Below are 13,209 nucleotides of genomic sequence, written 5' to 3' on the forward strand. Positions count from 1 at the left end.
TGCGCTCTTTGGCAAATCAATTCATTTTGAGAAGTGAAAGCAATTCGCGCATCGAAAAACACCCGTCGTCAAGAAACGTGCAAGTTTATAAAATTCAACATGTGGAAGAATCAACGACTTCTGCGATGTGAACTTTGGGGTATTAAATCCGCGAGAAGCGTGCAAAGGAAAAAGCTACTGAATTTAACCATTAAGAAGCACTCCAGTTGAAGTTTACATGAAAGTGATGTTCTAGAAGAAAAACACGGCAACGATAGCCATATTCTGCTGCACCAATGTGCCATATGGCTAGAGCGCATGCCTCTTTAGTGTGTTTTTAGCCCGTTGTGGATTATTATGAGGCGTCATGGCGTGGTGTGACCGTGGGTGTCAGATACTGTTGACCATCGTGGGCGCTTTTACAGCTTTCAGTCTGATGACAATAGCTATTGGGACCGACTACTGGCTCTATTCGCGGGCGTACATATGTAACGCCACCAATGTCACCACCGATGACATGCAACCCAAGAAAACTAGAGGCGACCTGACGCATTCCGGGCTGTGGCGGATTTGTTGTATAGAAGGTACTGTTGTTATTTATTCCGGTCTATTCGTTTGAGTTTTTCATTTGGTTAATATAGGAAAGTATCTGATGTATGAATCATTGACGTGCGTAAAAGTAGTACATGTTTAGTTTGTGACACCCGTTTTTAGTTAGCATAGTGTATTATGATACGACTTTATGTTGGGGCGTTTGAGGAAAAACAACCTTGTCTATAGTGAAAAAAAAACGGTCCATGCACAGAGTGAAAAGTTGTTAGGACGTTTGATTGAACAGAGATCTTGGAACGCGAAGTGCAGCTGGAGGTGTAGGCTAATTGTGGGCGCGTTATACCATTATGTATCCCTGTGCGTAATGCATCCCTGTGCGTAATGCAATGTATCAGGCCTACTTTATGTTTTTGCTTCGGATATGACGTGGCATCGTTACCATATACTCTACATGCATAATGCACGGCTGTATGGAAATGTGCAATAGAAGTAGTTCATAGCCTACTCAACCCGCGTATAATCAATGGCTGTTACTTTTAGGAGTGCAAAACTACGAGTTCAACTTCAGACTGTTTAGATGCGCTTCTCCAAACGGCGGTTCTTTGTCCATCCAGTTCAGTGTATGTGATGCTGTTGCTTGGCAACTAAACCTAAGACATTGCAATGGGAACATGAGTGAGATTTAGAAATAGAGTTGTCTGCAAATAGGTTTAACTTTGATAAAATTCGAATCATATATGTTTTTCACCGACACGAGATGGAACGAATATATAAATTGCTTTCTCGTTTCAACGCGAGCTGGGTTGGGCTTTGCTAAAAGAGTTGCACAGCAATGAAATATTCAGTCAAAATAATGAATCATGTCTACCCATTTGAGCCAGGTGCTGAGCATTGTATCTATCAATACGTCTTAATAAATACGTTTAATCTGTTAAGTGGTGTCCTTCGATTTGGTCACATCCAGATCAATATAGCATCTAAATTACATAATGGGTAATTAATGGATGTTGGGTCTCTACTTTTCCCTACCAAACCCCAGTTATTTACTCTTCTGCATTGAAGTAGCCACTAGCCAGCTCTTCCAGATTACTTGCGTCACTGTTAAGCGAAATCAACTACGTTTTAATAAATATGCCGCAGCTAACCGCTGTAATGTTGAGATTGAGAAAGGATTCTCTAGCGAAGTGAAGTGCATTTAAGTAAATTGTCCCGGGGTAAAATGGACACTTCCACTTAAGATTTTGATTATCAAACCTTGCTATATGATACAAAAGTGATTTGTTAGGTAAATATTATTTGGCGTTATTTATTCTGTAGGCTAGTAAGTGAAGCATTGCATAAAACGCGTTTCTTCAAAGTCGAATCAAGTGCGCATGAAGTGTCTGAAAATCGAGCCGGCTGATTTGGTGCTGTCCATTGTGCGTGGCGCTGAAACGTCTTCACAAAGCGCAGCGGAAAGCGATGACCCCCATGAGAGAATACTAACGCAACCGGAGAAGACCATTTCAACTTCCACAGTCAATATGTGTTGAGTAACAGCATGAATTACAAGCTACAGACTGCTAAGTCAAATTATTCAGTGGCAAAGAAGAATACTAACACACACAGAGAGAGCGAGAGAAGTCAAGGTTGAGAAAAAATACATTTCTCAATCATTGCTATTCCATGCATGTCCACAGCTAGGCAATACAATGTCAAGTGGCAACATTACTCACAATCCTCTTTCCCTTTCTCCACCCTCTGTACTCTCCGTACCAATTTCTCCAACCCCTAACGTGACATAACATGTATGTAGCAAACTATAAGTTACTAAATTGGCCTCACACTGCTCTCCTCTTTAACGAAGTGTTCCAAATGTAAAGCTCTTTATGTAGTGCTTTGTAAAACAACACGTTCTTCGCTGCGGGAGAGCATAGGGGAGGCGTTTTAAAACGCGCACGGAACGACCTGAGTCTTCTTCCCAGCTCGCCTTTAAATCAAACAAGAACTCCCACTTAACCAGCGCTTCCTTCCTGTGTCGGCGCGAGACGAGATGACGTACTTCAAAGAGAGTGAGAGGCGTCTTATTTCCTTCCTTCTAAGTAGAAAGACACCTGTCGAATGGCGGTCAAGCTCTCTCTCAGATGGGTTCTTTGTGTTATTGAATGGCATTTGATTTTGAATAGCTATTGTTGCTTGCCAGACTGAATAAGAAAGACTTCTTGGTCATAGTGAAGATGATACATGTGTCTTGTTGGGTGTTTTGCTCTGTGAGGTAATTGTTGAATGATGTTTGTAATAAGCAAAGGTGGGTTGTGAGAGACTGTTTATAGCTAGCGAAACACATTTTGGGGGTTTCAAAACATTGTGTTGTGTGTGGGTGTTGTTGATAAAAGGTGAGGTGCACAGGTGAGCGAGTCGGTCAAGGATCGACTCAGACGAGGAGTTAAAGTTTAACAATCAGCAGTTTATTCAGAGTAAATATATTTGGTACTGCGCATGCGGGCTCCGTATAAGAACTCCGAGTGAGCTAAAAGAAGAGAGCCCCTAAAACAGGTTGATTACAGATTATATACAGTACAGAAAGTAGGTTGATTCTTTGAAGTCCTGGTCCTCTGGTTGGCTCTGGTCCGGGCGTAGTCCATGCTTATTGGTCCACCATTGTTGTTGAAGAATGTCCCTTGCTTAATGTCTGTTTTGAATTTCCCAACTGCCGCGGGTGCACAATGTTCATAAGCTTAGGATCCCTAGAAGCTCTATTAGGTATTAATGCGGTGTGTGTGGTTCTCTGTGTTTGAGTGTGAATGTGCGTGGGTGGTGTGTGTGTGTGTGTGTGTGTCTTCCAGCCATCAGCAGATATGTCATCACAAGATGAAGTCCCTTAGACCTCTGCGGTTGACCCAGTTCCTGTTTTCTTGGCTGTATGTGGAAACATTAGTATGGCATGCCAGAAGCAGGTTGTGTAACATACTGCAAACACACTTGTAATATAAGTTCATTTGCTATGCCTTTTGTTACTAAAAGCTAATGCATAGATATAAAGGCCTATCTTGGCTTCAAGCATATATGAGCATAAAAGTTTTTCTTACAGTGTGTACGCACGTCTATGTGCACACCCGCCAGTCCCTGTATGAATGCATCAGTAGGATGTCAAAGGGCTCCTCTGAGATGTAGGCATGAAATGTGCTTCTTGGGCACTAGGAGGAGGTTGCCATGGCAAAGCTATGCTGAGTAATAAAGAATGCACTGTTGTCTCGCAGGCAGACAGACTGAGTTTCCACTAGTTACCACAGGCACAAAGTAATTGTCTATATCGTAAAAATGTAAGCTTAGGTTAGTAGTGTGGTTAGAGTTAGATTTAAAATCACATTTTAATTAGAGAACTTGTAGAAATAGGCAGGGTTTATGACTTTGTGGCTGTGGTAACTCGTGATGACTGACAGACGGGAGAGAAACTCCCCTTCTCTCTCGCTCTCTTCATATGTTTATCTCTCTCATCACCAACTTTATTAGGCCAACAGGTCAAACATATCAGCTGTGTTCCAATTGTCTAAGATGGCTTCCTTTCTTAGACAATCTCTTTGATCAGTCATCTGAAAAGATGTGGGGGGGTGATGACAGATATGTCATCAGAATGAGTGCTTCATCCGGTATCACCTGTGACAGCTGTGATTAGCCAGTCGCATCCCCTACCAGCCATTACTCACATGCTGTTCTCTGTTAGCTCTTTCTGCACATCTCCATCAGTAAAAAAATAATAAGAATTGCCTCCCGAGTGTCGCAGCGGTTTAAGGCACTGCATCACATTGCCTGAGGTGTCACTACAGCCCCGAGTTCGATCCCAGGCTGTATCACAGCTGGCTGTGACCGGGAGACCCATGAGGCAGCACAGTGTCGTCCAGGTTAGGGGAAGGTTTGGCCGGCTGGGATTTCCTTGCCCCGCCGCGCTCTAGCGACTCCTTGTGGCAGGCCGGGCGCCTGCAAGCTGACTCCGGTCGCCAGTTGTACGGTGTTTCCTGCGACACATTAGTGCGGCTGGCTTCTGGGTTAAGCGAGCAGTCCGTCAAGAAGTAGCAGGGTCATGTTTTGGAGGACGCATGGCTCTCGACCTTCGCCTCTCACGAGTCTGTACAGGAGTTGCAGCGATGGGACAAGACTAACTACCAATTGGGGAGAAAAAGGGGTAAAAGTACCAACAAATGAAATTTTGCCGTGATGCGAGCTGTGGTTGTGCAGACACTGAGGAATCTTCTGTTACATTTGTTTAATTATTGGAGTGGCTCACAGTGGGAGAAAAGTGGATGCATTGTATCTTTTCATTGTTAAAACCAAGAGTACAGGCCAGTCTGGCTATCAAGACAACCTGGTCTCAGAGCATTTCGTATATTCTTCTGTATGTAAATCTGAGACACACCATTTAGTATGTTATGTTACATTTTGTATGGTATGTATTAATTTGTGGATATCCATCACCCATTTTGTATGATATACACATTTTAATTTGTAACATATGTTACGAATTTGCAAAACGTACAATATGTTACAAATTATAGCTGGGTGGCTAACATTAGCTAGCTTGCTAACATAAGCTAGGCTAGGGGTTAAGGTTAGGGTTAGCTAAAATGGTTAGGGGAAGCTAACATGCTAAGAAGTTGCAAAGTAGCTAAAAAGTAGTAAGTAGTTGAAAAGTTGCTAAAATGCTGAAGTTATCCGTGATGACATTCGAACTCGCAACCTTTGGTTTGCTAGACGTTCGCGTTATATCTCCGCCCAACCACCCTACTTTCGTTTTTGCCTTAAGTAACTATCGGTCTTATATAACCATACCAAATGTCACATATACTAAATTGAGTGTCCCAGATTTAGCTTATTATGTTACCTCTAGTCAATGAGATCAGGCTGGTCACGCAGTGCCATAGAGTGAAAGCGGTGCACAGTGACAGTCATGCTTGCACCTTTATGTCGTTGAAACCACGTCTCACATTTGATATAATTTCATAAACCACGTTGCGGGCCGTTTTAAACTACTCAGGCCGCTGATTGTTGTTTTGATAAACGACCTTGTTCAGTCATGTTACCTAGCTTGCTAAATAACCTGGTAACTTGACCAATAGGCTATGCACAAATGTGGATTGCACAGGAAGAATGGAAAAGGGAAAGAGAGCCTACTCAAAGAGATGTGCTTCAAAGGTAAGATGCATATGCCTAATATAAATAAATCTAAACTATGTCTTAAATCAAAAATCTATATTTTTCTGGTTTCCTTCAATTGCTTGGTGCCTAACTTTTCTAAGTTGGGAGCAGTGTGTGTGTGTGAGCGTGAGCGAGACCTTGAGGCAATATTAGATTGAGTACTACCCTGTATCCAACGCTACAGCGTACACCAGACCCAATGCTAATGATATCTCCCTGTAAATCTCCTGGGTAAATCATAACTCTGTATGCTTAGCTGACTTCTTATAGGCTGAGCGATACCTCCTTTGGGTTTCGTTAGAACATTGGGCTACAATTCATGTCAAGAAAGAGAGAGTGACGTGAGTCTGTGTGTAAGACAGGGAGGTAGAGTAAGTATGTGTGAAATATACAGCGTAAAGTTATCTGAAGAGTAAGCGAAAGATGGTTTCATATAGTGTGTTTTCCCCTTACTGCCACAATGATATGCAGATCAGTATGCATTTACAGTTGAAGTCGGAAGATTACATATACTCTTAGTTTGGAGTCATTAAATCTCGTTTTTCAACCACTCCACACATTTCTTGTTAAGTCATTTTCCAACAATTGTTTACAGATGGATTATTGAGATTACTGATCTCAATTATTGATTATTATTGAGCATGGATTCAGATTGTTTAACAGTCACATGTACAGAGTTGCAGGTGCGATTGCAGGGCACAGTGAAAATCTTATGCTTTGAGCTCCAACATGCAGGGGAGCAACAGGAGAAAGAATGTTCATAGGGGGAGTAGCAGGTAAGGTAAGTGAGAGTTGAGACAACACCACACAACAACACTATACTAATCCAACAATGGTTGTACATGAACAATGTCTGCTCATTAGAAAAATATATTATGCCTCATGCCATGTCACAGTGGAAGTGAAGCTAAAATGGTTCCCAATACTCAATGCACTTCTGTGCTGAGCTGTAAAGGCACTCACTAAGTCTTAGAGATTGCCGTTTTGCCATACATTGGGTTTGCTTAATTGTCATAATTAAAAATGACAATACAAATTGATTGCCAAAGAAGACATGCCAATTAGAATGCTGATTATTTTGTTACCCCACTGATTTTCATACAAAACAAACAATTTAACCTGTGAATTATTCATTTATTTAAAATCATTGTCAAATCTGCAAGGGACATTTTCTATCACTGCTAGGAAATGATGTATTCTAGTGGTTAGGGTGTATCACAGTTAGACAGTCCATTTTCAATATACACATCCCACCACAAGGGGCAGCAGCGGCCAGGCCAGGTGATTTTTAAGTGCCAACAGGGTTAAAGAGTGATTGCTCACAGGCAGGGGTTGGAACCCCCCCAATAAATCCAATCGTTTCGTTCTGAACAGAACCTTATTTTTTTCGTTACGTTCCACTGTTCCAACCTTCAAAATAAAGTTCTGAACCGGTTCTAACCCCCAAAAAGTTATGGTTTATATTGTTCCTTTTTAAACCTCTGAAATGTTTACATTTAGCTCAACATTAAATTAATTCACCAATCAGTGAGGATAGAGCAGCTTGCTATGGAGTGGGCAATCTATAGTTGTTTACATGTGCGATGGACAGACAACTGTAGGGCTCGAGATGACAAAAAACATTTGCGTATTGGGAAAGAGTGAGAGAAGTTGGAGGAGGTTTGGCTTGAAGAGCTTATTGACATGCATAATCTGAATTAGGCCGACATAATTATACATTCAGAGGAACTTTGAATGTCTTTGAACTTCAGAGAGTTGGCTAAACGTTGAACCAGATCGAGTGAGCTAGCTAGCTAACAAGCTGTGTGTGCAGAGCGGCACAAGAATTAAAAATACTTATTTTTGTAGTTAATAAATCCAATGTGAAATGTGATAACTATAGTATCCTTAACTAGCATTGAAAAAGTTAATTCTAATTAAATAAATAACTTCACCCTAATTTCTGAATCCCGCTAGTAACGTCAGTAGGCTACAGTAGTTTTGGAGGGGGAGGGGCAGGTAGCCTACACATGCGCACATGCATTGGCAGACATGTCCAGCTGGCAGGTAGACACCTGAGTGACAGAGTAAGGGCTTTGCATAGGCGCTTTGTTGCATTATTTTGTGGGACTGCAAGAAATCCCCGGAACTTAAAACTTTGTCACATGCGCCGAATACAACAGGTGTAGACCTTACTGTGAAATGCCTACTTACAAGGCCTTAACCAATAATGCAGTATAGAAAATAGAGTTAAGTAAATATTTACTACATGAACTAAAAATTTAAAAAATAATAATAATAACACAAAATAACAATAATGAGGCTATATACAGGTGGTACCGGTACCGAGTCAACGTGCGGGGGTACAGGTTAGTCGAAGTATTTTTTACATGTAGGTAGGAGTAAATCAAATCAAATGTATTTATATAGCCCTTCTTACATCAGCTGATATATCAAAGTGCTGCACAGAAACCCAGCCTAAAACCCCAAACAGGAAGCAATGCCCTAGAAAGGCCAAAACCTAGGAATAAACCTAGAGAGGAACCAGGCTATGAGAGGTGGCCAGTCCTCTTCTGGCTGTGCCGGGTGGAGATTATAACAGAAGATGGCCAAGATGTTCAAATGTTCATAAATGACCAGCATGATCAAATAATAGTAATCACAGTGAACAGGTCAGGGTTCCATAGCCACAGGCAGAACAGTTGAAACTGGAGCAGCAGCACGGCCAGGTGGACTGGGGACAACAAGGAGTCGTCACGCCTGGTAGTCCTGAGGCATGGTCTTAGGGCTCAGGTCCTCCGAGAGAGAAAGAAAGAGAGAATTAGAGAGAGCATACTTAAATTCACACAGGACACCAGATAAGACAGGAGAAATACTCTAGATATAACAGTCTGACCCTTGCCCCCCGACACATAAAATACTGCAGCATAAATACTGGAGGCTGAGACAGGAGGGGTCAGGAGACACTGTGGCTCATCCGATGATACCCCCGGACAGGGCCAAACAGGCGGGATATAACCCCACCCACTTTGCTAAAGCACAGCCCCCACACTACTAGAGGGATATCTTCAACCACCAACTTACCATCCTGAGACAAGGCCGAGTATAGCCCACAAAGATCTCTGTCACGGCACAATCCAAGGGGGGCGCCAACCCAGACAGGAAGACCACGTCAGTGACTCAACACACTCAAGTGACGCACCCCTCCTAGGGACGGCATGGAAGAGCACCAGTAAGCCAGTGACTCAGCCCCTCTAATAGGGTTAGAGGCAGAGAATCACAGTGGAGAGAGGGGAACCGGCCAGGCAGAGACAGCAAGGGCGGTTCGTTGCTCCAGTGCCTTTCCGTTCACCTTCACACTCCTGGGCCAGTCTACACTCAATCATAGGACCTACTGAAGAGATGAGTCTTCAATAAAGACTTAAAGGTTAAGACCGAGTCTGCGTCTCTCACATGGATAGGCAGACCATTCCATAAAAATGTAGCTCTATAGGAGAAAGCCCTGCCTCCAGCTGTTTGCTTAGAAATTTTAGGGACAATTAGGAAGCCTGCGTCTTGTGACCGTAGCGTACGTGTAGGTATGTACAGCAGGACCAAATCGGAAAGATGGGTAGGAGCAAGCCCATGTAATGCTTTGTAGGTTAGCAGTAAAACCTTGAAATCAGCCCTTGCCGTAACAGGAAACCAGTGTAGGGAGGCTAGCACTGGAGTTATATGATGACATTTTTGGGTTCTAGTCAGGATTCTAGCAGCCGTATTTAGCACTAGCTGCAGTTTATTTAGTGCTTTATCCGGTTAGCCGGAAAGTAGAGCATTGCAGTAGTCTAACCTAGAAGTAACAAAAGCATGGATACATTTTTCTACATTTTTGGACAGAAAATTTCTGATTTTTGCAATGTTATGTAAATGGAAAAAAGCTGTCCTTGAAACAGTCTCGATATGTTCGTCAGTAGAGAGATCAGAGTCCAGAGTAACGCCGAGGTCCTTCACAGTTTTATTTGGACGACTGTACAACCATCGAGATGAATTGTCAGATTCAACAGAAGATCTCTTTGTTTCTTGGGACCTAGAACAAGCATCTCTGTTTTGTCTGAGTTTAAAAGTAGAAAGTTTGCAGCCATCCACTTCCTTATGTCTGAAACACAGGGTTCCAGCGAGGGCAATTTTGGGGCTTCACCATGTTTCATTGAAATGTACAGCTGTGCGTCATCCGCATAGCAGTGAAAGTTAACATTATGTTTTCGAATGACATCCCCAAGAGGTAAAATATATAGTGAAAACAATAGTGATCCTAAAACGGGACCTTGAGGAACACTGACATTTACAGTTGATTTGTCAGAGGACAAACCATTCACAGAGACAAACTGATATCTTTCCGACAGATAAGATCTAAACCACACCAGAACTTGTCCGTGTAGACCAATTTGGGTTTCCAATCTCTCCAAAAGAATGTGGTGATCGATGGTATCAAAAGCAGCACTAAGGTCTAGGAGGACAGATGCAGAGCCTCGGTCTGACGCCATTAAAAGGTAATTTACCACCTTCACAAGTGCAGACTCAGTGCTATGATGGGGTCTAAAACCAGACTGAAGCATTTCGTATACATTGTTTGTTTTCAGGAAGGCAGTGAGTTGCTGCGCAACAGCTTTTTCTAACATTTTTGAGAGGAATGTGAGATTCGATAAAGGCCAATAGTTTTTTATATTTTCTGGGTCACGGTTTGGCTTTTTCAAGAGAGGCTTTATTACTGCCACTTTTAGTGAGTTTGGTACACATCCGGTGGATAGAGAGGTGTTTATTATGTTCTACATAGGAGGGCCAAGCACAGGAAGCAGCTCTTTCAGTAGTAGGTCCACTATGCAGCTTGAAGGTTTAGAGGCCATGATTATTTTCATAATTGTATCAAGAGATATAGTACTAAAACACTTGAGTGTCCCCCTTGATCCTAGGTCCTGGCAGAGTTGTGTAGACTCAGGACAACTGAGCTTTGGAGGAATACGCAGATTTAAAGAGGAGTCTGTAATTTGCTTTCTAATGATCATGATCTTTTTCTCAAAGAAGTTCATGAATTTATTACTGATGAAGTGAAAGCCATCCTCTCTTGGGGAATGCTGCTTTTTAATTAGCTTTGCGACAGTATCAAAAATACATTTTGGATTGTTCTTATTTTCCTCAATTAAGTTGGAAAAATAGGATGATCGAGCAGCAGAAATCGGACACTGTGGTGGGATTAACAACAAGTTTATCTTTAAAATGGTGTAAAATACTTGTATGTCTGAGGAATTTTAATTATGAGATTTCTGTTTTGAATTTGGCGCCCTGCACTTTCACTGGCTGTTGTCATATCGAACGCGTTAACGGGATCTCAGTCGTAAGAAGTTTAAACCAACAATGCCGTTTTAAGAAAATAGAGTTAAGTAAATATTTACTACATAAACTAAAGTTTGTTTTTTTAAAGTAAAAAAATAAAACACAAGGGGGGTACCGGTACCGCGTCAACGTGCGAGTACAGGTTAGTCTAAGTACTTTTTACATGTAGGTAGGATTAAAGTGATTATGCATAGATAATAAACAGCGAGTAGCATTGGGGATTTTCCAGTACCTATACTGTTTTCTTTGAATATTTCTATGACAGTAGCAGCAGTGTAAAAACAAAAGAGGGGGGTGTCAATGCAAATATTTTGGGTGGCCATTTGATTAATTGTTCAGCAGTCTTATGGCTTGGGGGTAGAAGCTGTAAAATAATGTTCTTAGCTAGTTCCCACGCTTTAAAAAGAACGGTTCTGTTCCCGGAAGAGTATAGATCACTTTCGTTCCCGGTTCTGATTCTGTTCCTACAAATGTTTTGTTATTTTCTGTTCCCTGAACTGGTTCCAACCCTTACTTACAGGTACAGTTGAAGTCGGAGGTTTACATACACTTAGGTTGGAGTCATTAAAACTAGTTTTTCAGCCACTCCACAAATGTCTTGTTTACAAACTATTGTTTTGGCAAGTCGGTTAGGACATCTACTTTGTGCATGACACAAGTAATTTTTCCAACAATTGTTTACAGACAGATTATTTCACTTATAATTCACTGTATCACAATTCTAGTGGGTCAGAAGTTTACATACACTAAGTTGACTGTGCCTTTAAACAGCTTGGAAATTTTCAGAAAATGATGTCATGGCTTTAGAAGCTTCTGATAGGAGGTGTACCTGTGGATGTATTTCAAGGTCTACCTTCAAACTCAGTTCCTCTTTGCTTGATATCATGGGAAAATCAAAAGAAATCAACCCAGACCCAGACCAAAATAAGTTGTAGACCTCCACAAGTCTGGTTCATCCTTGGGAGCAACATCTGTACAAACAATAGTACGCAAGTATAAACACCATGGGACCACGCAGCCGTCATACCGCTCAGGAAGGAGACGCCTTCTGTCTCCTAGAGATGAACGTACTTTGGTGCGAGAAGTTCAAATCAATCCTAGAACAACAGCAAAGGACCTTGTGAAGATGCTGGAGGAAACGGGTACAAAAATATCTATATCCACAGTAAAACGAGTCCCATATCGTCATAACCTGAAAGGCTGCTCAACAAGGAAGAAGCCACTGCTCCAAAACTGCCATAAAAAAGCCAGACTACGGTTTGCAACTGCACATGAGGACAAATATTGTACTTTTTGGAGAAATGTCCTCTGGTCTGATGAAACAAAAATAGAACTGTTTGGCCATAATGACCATCGTTTTGTTTGGAGGAAAAAGGGGGATGCTTGCAAGCCGAAGAACACCATCCCAACCGTGAAGCATGGGGGTGGCAGGATCATGTTGTGGGGGTGCTTTGCTGCAGGAGGCACTGGTACACTTCACAAAGTAGATTGCATCATGAGGACAGAAAATTATGTGGATAGATTGAAGCAACATCTCAAGACATCAGTCGCAAATGGGTCTTCCAAATGGACAATGACTCCAAGCATACTTCCAAAGTTGTGGCAAAATGACTTAAGGACAACAAAGTCAATTTATTGGAGTGGCCATCACAAAGCCTGGACCTCAATCCCATAGAAAATTCGTGGTCAGAACTGAAAAAGTGTGTGCGAGCAAGGAGGCCTACAAACCTGACTCAGTTTCACCAGTTCTGTCAGGCGGAATGGGCCAAAATTGACACAACTTCTTGTGGGAAGCTTGTGGTAGGCTACCCGAAGTTAAAAGTTTGACACAAGTTAAACAATTTAAAGGCAATGCTACCAAATACTAATTGAGTGTATGTAAACTTCTGACCCACTGGGAATGTGATGAAAGAAATAAAAGCTGAAATAAATAATTCTCTACTATTATTCTGACATTTCACATTCTTAAAGTAAAGTGGTGATCCTAACTGACCTAAGACAGGGAATTTTTGCTAAGATTAAATGTCAGGAATTGTGAAAAACTGAGTTTAAATGTATATGGATAAGGTGTATGTAAACTTCCGACTTCAATTGTATATTCCGGACCTTACTACATTCCTCCTGCCTATGGATATGAGCAAATCAGCTATTTTCTGC

The 13,209-nt window shown here is 41.8% G+C and overlaps 1 protein-coding gene across 2 annotated transcripts in view; it reads left to right on the top strand.

The window, feature by feature from the left end:
- The window catches only part of LOC129838294 (voltage-dependent calcium channel gamma-4 subunit-like), a 31,835-nt gene continuing 18,626 nt past the window's right edge, over nt 1-13,209 (top strand). Inside the window, exon 1 of one of the 2 annotated variants that reach the window (XM_055905188.1) lies at nt 1-563. In XM_055905188.1, coding sequence (XP_055761163.1) covers nt 347-563 — 217 coding nt within the window. In that variant the 5' untranslated portion in view covers nt 1-346. Of the gene's footprint in view, nt 564-1,990; nt 2,583-13,209 lie in introns of those variants that run through there. The other variant, XM_055905195.1, reaches the window with a different exon arrangement.

This window comes from Salvelinus fontinalis, chromosome 3 (assembly GCF_029448725.1).
Source record: "Salvelinus fontinalis isolate EN_2023a chromosome 3, ASM2944872v1, whole genome shotgun sequence".
Classification (NCBI taxonomy): domain Eukaryota; kingdom Metazoa; phylum Chordata; class Actinopteri; order Salmoniformes; family Salmonidae; genus Salvelinus; species Salvelinus fontinalis.